Source organism: Pongo pygmaeus, chromosome 6 (assembly GCF_028885625.2).
Source record: "Pongo pygmaeus isolate AG05252 chromosome 6, NHGRI_mPonPyg2-v2.0_pri, whole genome shotgun sequence".
Taxonomy (NCBI): domain Eukaryota; kingdom Metazoa; phylum Chordata; class Mammalia; order Primates; family Hominidae; genus Pongo; species Pongo pygmaeus.
In genome coordinates, this window is record NC_072379.2 from 30,516,075 (window position 1) to 30,521,336 (window position 5,262).

At 33.7% G+C, this 5,262-nt stretch overlaps 1 protein-coding gene across 3 annotated transcripts in view; it reads left to right on the plus strand.

The window, feature by feature from the left end:
- Positions 1 to 5,262, plus strand: part of LOC129041071 (zinc finger protein 736-like) — a 38,575-nt gene that overhangs the window by 26,949 nt on the left and 6,364 nt on the right. The window contains exons 4-6 of one of the 3 annotated variants that reach the window (XM_054496225.1): positions 2,180 to 2,306; positions 2,803 to 2,898; positions 5,010 to 5,259. In XM_054496225.1, coding sequence (XP_054352200.1) covers positions 2,180 to 2,306; positions 2,803 to 2,898; positions 5,010 to 5,179 — 393 coding nt within the window. In that variant the 3' untranslated portion in view covers positions 5,180 to 5,259. Of the gene's footprint in view, positions 1 to 2,179; positions 2,307 to 2,802; positions 4,451 to 5,009; positions 5,260 to 5,262 lie in introns of those variants that run through there. The other 2 variants (XM_054496226.1, XM_054496227.2) reach the window with 2 other exon arrangements.

Below are 5,262 nucleotides of genomic sequence, written 5' to 3' on the forward strand. Positions count from 1 at the left end.
CCTTCCTTACACCTTATACAAAAATTAAGTCAAGATGGATTAAAGACTTAAATGTAAAACCATAAAACCCCTAGAAGAAAACCTAGGCTTCAGGACATAGACATGGGCAGAGACTTCATGACTAAAACACCAAAAGCCAAAATTGACAAATGGGATCTAATTAAACTAAAGAGCTTCTGCACAGCAAAAGAAACTATCATCAGAGTGAACATGCAGCCTAAAGAATGAGAGAAAATTTTTGCAATCTATCCATCTGATAAAGGGCTAATATCCAGAATCTACAAGGAACTTAAAGAAATTTACAAGAAAAAAAACAACCCCATCAAAAAGTGGGCAAAGGATATGAACAGACACTTCTCAAAAGAAGACATTTATGCAGCCAGCAAACATGAAAAAAAGCTCATCATCACTGGTCATTAGAGAAATGCAAATCAAAACCACAAGGTCATTAGAGAAATGCAAATCAAAACCACAATGAGATAGTATCTCATGCCAGTTAGAATGGTGATCATTAAAAAGTCAGGAAACAGATGATGGCGAGGATGTGGAGATACAGGAACACTTCTACACTATTCTTGGGAGTGTAAATTAGTTCAACCATTGTGGAGGACAGTGTGGCAATTCCTCAAGGATCTAGAATCAGAAATACCATTTGACCCAGCAATCCCACGACTGGGTTATAAATCATTCTGTAAAGACACATACACATGTATGTTTATTGCAGCACTAGCTATTGCAATAGCACCAGCTATTGCACTAACTATTGCAATAGCAAAGACTTGGAGCCAGCCCACATGCCTATCAATGATAGACTAGATAAAGAAAATGTGGCACATAAACACTATGGAATACCATGCAGCCATAAAAAAGAATGTTCTTTGCTTGGATATGGATGAAGCTGGAAACCATCACTCTCAGCAAACTAACACAGGAACAGAAAACCAAACACTGCATGTTCTCACTCATAAGTGGGAGTTGAACAATGAGAACACATGGACACAGGAAGGGGAACATCACACACTGAGGGCTGTCAGGATTGGGGGCAAGGGGAGGGAGAACATTAGGACAAATACCTAACACATGTGGAGCTTAAAACCTAGATGACAGGTTGATAGGTGCAGCAAACCACCTTGACACATGTATACCTATGTAACAAAACCACACGTTCTGCACATGCATCCCAGAACTTAAAGTTAAAAAAAAAAAGTTTAACCAAAAAAAAGAAAGACTTATTTATGTACACCATTAGAGATTACAGAACATGGGAGATATTTGTAGCTTAAATTTTTGCTCAAAACTGATGTTTCTTCATGACTAGACTCAGATTAAGTTCACCCTTTTTTGTGTTAATGTTAATAATAGCACAGTAGTGTCATATCCTTCTTTGTTAATCAGCACCTGATACAAACTTCTTTTAATGTAGTTGATCTTCATTTATTTACTTGGTAAATATGCTCTTTGACATATTTTTTTCACTCTAGGGTTAATTATTTTACTCTTTATTTTTAATAGGTACCTTGAGTTTTAGCAAGTGATGTGCAAACAAGATTAAACCACATTTAATCTGACAGCTCTTCTTTCTTCTTACCTTCTCTTTGCATATAGCTTCCTATGGAAAGTGAAGGCTCTCGTCTTTCTTTACTGGTCAAATAAACTAAAAACCTAGGCTGTGCCACTTACTGAATTTTTGACAAAATATTCCCCTTGGGCCAGAAGCAGTGATACCACTGGCAAACTATCAGTTCAAAAACTCAAGCTTTACCCTAGATCTTCAGAGTGAAAATCTACATTTTAACAAGATCTCCTGTTAATTGATTTGAGAATAAGATGTGAGAAGTATGCTTTTAACTCACCATGAAGTTTCCATATGGGAAGTATAGACAACTCATCTTATATTATGTAAATATAGCATTAAGAAATGTACATGCCTGTGTTGATGTCCTTTATTTAAACTGTATCATCAAGAAAAGTATTGCACATACACTAGTTTCATGATCTTATGCCATCTTTTCTCAGAGTTAAAAACACATTAGAGAATATCTCTGCGCTAGAAAGTATCCTATTGGATAACTTCAGTAACTCATGTAAGTCAGAACCAGCTCTCTTTACTCTCATTTTACCTGATGTCAAATCAAGAATTCTTTCTGTGGTCACTTGGTAAATATGTTTTGTTTTTCAGGGAGTGTTGACATTCAGGGATGTGGCTGTAGAATTCTCCCCAGAAGAGTGGGAATGCCTGGACTCTGCTCAGCAGGATTTGTATAGGGATGTGATGTTAGAGAACTACGGAAATCTGGTCTCCTTGGGTGAGAATAACTTCAATATACAACTCATTTTCTACATTAAATATTTTATTCTGGTTTTTTTTGGAAGTTCTGCTTTGCATAAGTGAGTTCCAGAATCCTGCTTTAAAAAGAAAAAATTGGGTATCTGTTCAGGTAGAAAATATAATCTTCAAGATGTTTCATCTTAACATTAATCTTTCCCTTTTTTGAGCTCATCTGTATACAGTCTAAATTAGTGGTAATATCAGAAATTTAGTAGCATAAAATATTGTTACCCACACCTAAAAATGCAATTTTCACAACTGACTTTTGATTCAGTATTACTGGGTAATAGAGCTAAGAACCCACAAATTTAAAATACTTTCTAAATATTCTAAAGTTTATGTTAGGAAACAGTAGATTGGAATTAATTTTCTAGAGTCTTCTATAATGTTCTTTCTTCTCTACTGAGCACAGTACTAGATTAGTAATCAGATTATCCTAGCAAGAGTCATGTTATTTTTTTCTAATAAAACAGGTCTTGCTATCTTTATGCCAGACTTGATGACCTGTCTGGAGCAAAGAAAAGAGCCCTGGAAAGTGAAGAGACAGAAGACAGTAGCCAAACACCCAGGTAGGTGGGAGTGAATGAAGCAAATGACACAAATGACGGATCCCAATGTCAAGGAGGAAGCCAGACCTTTAAACATGCTTCCAGAAGCTCTGCTCCAGTGGAAATCATTTCTGAGAAGCCTTCATTTCTTTCTCTTGCTTTAATATAGGGATATTGTTTGTCCCATTCTTGTGAATTTTCCAAGCACAGTACTTCCCCTTCAGTAATGTATTTTGTTGTTGTTCTTGCTGTTTTTTTTTTTTCTTTAAGTTTACAGTGATAATGAAAGTTGTTTTCATGGCTTAAAAGAAAATGTGTGATTTAACTGCTTTTCCATTGCTTGGGAGAAACAGCAATATTTGTATTTTTGAGAAACTATATTAAACCATTTTTTAAGTTCTCTTTTCAGATAATGTCTAAATATTTAAGTTTTGGTGATGTTGCAATTTGGATCAGAAATCCCAGGAACACCACAAAAAGATGTGTGCTTCCTGCTTTATAATTTTCTATTCTATGGAGCCTTCAAACGTGACTTTACAGAAATTTATACTCAGTAATTATATCAAAACACTAAGCATCTCCCTAAATGAAACAAACTCTAAAATTGTGTTACTTCAAATGTTATTCTTTTCATATAAACAAATGTTCATAAATGTGGCCAAATGCCTCAATTGTAATATAGTTCAGTGTATCTACTTCATACATTTATTAAATATACTATGTCACTGGAGAGATTGAAACATTGCTGAGTACATATTAAACTCTCAATTTTAACTTTATTTTAAATGACATCATTTTGTGATTTTATTTAGTATAAAGCTTACTGTGACTGTGTCATTCATATGTGTATATATATAAACACGTGTATAGATGTATGTGTATGACACACATATACAATCTCAGTAACATTTTTTTCACAAATAGTTGAATACCTATATATTGTATACAGTGTATTGATTTTATATCTGTATACATAATGAAATGATTAATGCAATCAAATTAGTGAACAAACACATTTATGACCTTACCTTTTTTGTAGTGAGAACAATTAAGATCTCAGCAAATTTTCAGCATGCCTGACAGTATTACTTTCTATAGTCATAAAGCTGTACCTTAGGCTACCATAACTTATTTGTCTTTTAACTGAACATTTGTACCATTTGAACAACATATCCCACTTTCCCCACCTCCACGGCCTAGCACTCACCTCTGTACTCTCTTCTTCTAGGAGTCCAACGTTATTATATTCTCCATAGAAGTGAGATTATACTTTCTGTTTCTTTCATGTTTCACTTAGCATAATGTCATCTAGGTCCATCCATGTTGTAGAAATGGCAGGGTTTTATTACTTTTTATGGCTGAATAATATTCTGTTTTGTATATATACCATGTTTTCTTTGTGCAGTCAGTTTCCACAAACACTTTAGATTGCTTTTGTATCTTGACAATTGTGAAAAATGCTTCAATGAACATGGAGGTGCAGGTATTTCTTTGAGATAGTAAATTTATTGTATATGCAGATGTAAGATAGCTAAATTGTACAGTAGTATTATTAAAAAAAATTTTTAAAGAACCTTCATACTGGTTTTCATAATGTGTCAAAAAATTACACATCACCAAGAACGTAAAGCATTTCTTTTCTTTAATATATTCTTGTCAACACTTGCTATAAATCTTCTTTTTGATATTAGCAATCCTAACAGGTATAAGTAATATCTCACCATGAATTTAATTTGCATCTGCCAGATTGGTGACATTGATCACCTTTCTATATACCTGTTGCCCAATTAAATGTTTTCATTAATAAACATTTATTTAGTCCTTGGCTTATCTTTTACATCTTCTTATTATTACTATTAGTATAGTTGTTACCTTTTATTTGTATGAGTTTCTTATATATTTTTGATTCTAACCACTTACCAGATATGGTTTTCTTATTCTATTTTTTCTTGGTTATGCAGAAGTGTTTTAGTTTGATGCAGTTTAATTTGTCTATATTTGCTTTTATTGCCGTACTTTTGCTGTTGTATCCCAAATTCATTTTCAAAACCAATATTAAGGTTTTAAAATATGTTTTCTTTTAAGATTATTAAGAATTTTGTCATACATTAGAGTCCTTATTTTATATTTAGAATTCATACTGGAGAGAAACCCTACAAATGTAATGAATGTGGAAAAGCTTTTACGTGGATCTCGGTCCTTAGTCGTCATAAGAAAACTCATACTAGAGAGAAACCCTACGTCTGTGAAGGATGTGGCAAAGCCTTTACCCGCTCCTAAGCCCTTATTAGTCACAAGATAATTCATATGGAAGAGAGACCCTACAAATGTGAAGAATGTAACAAAGCCTACAGGTGGTTCTCAAACCTTGCTTGACATAAGGTA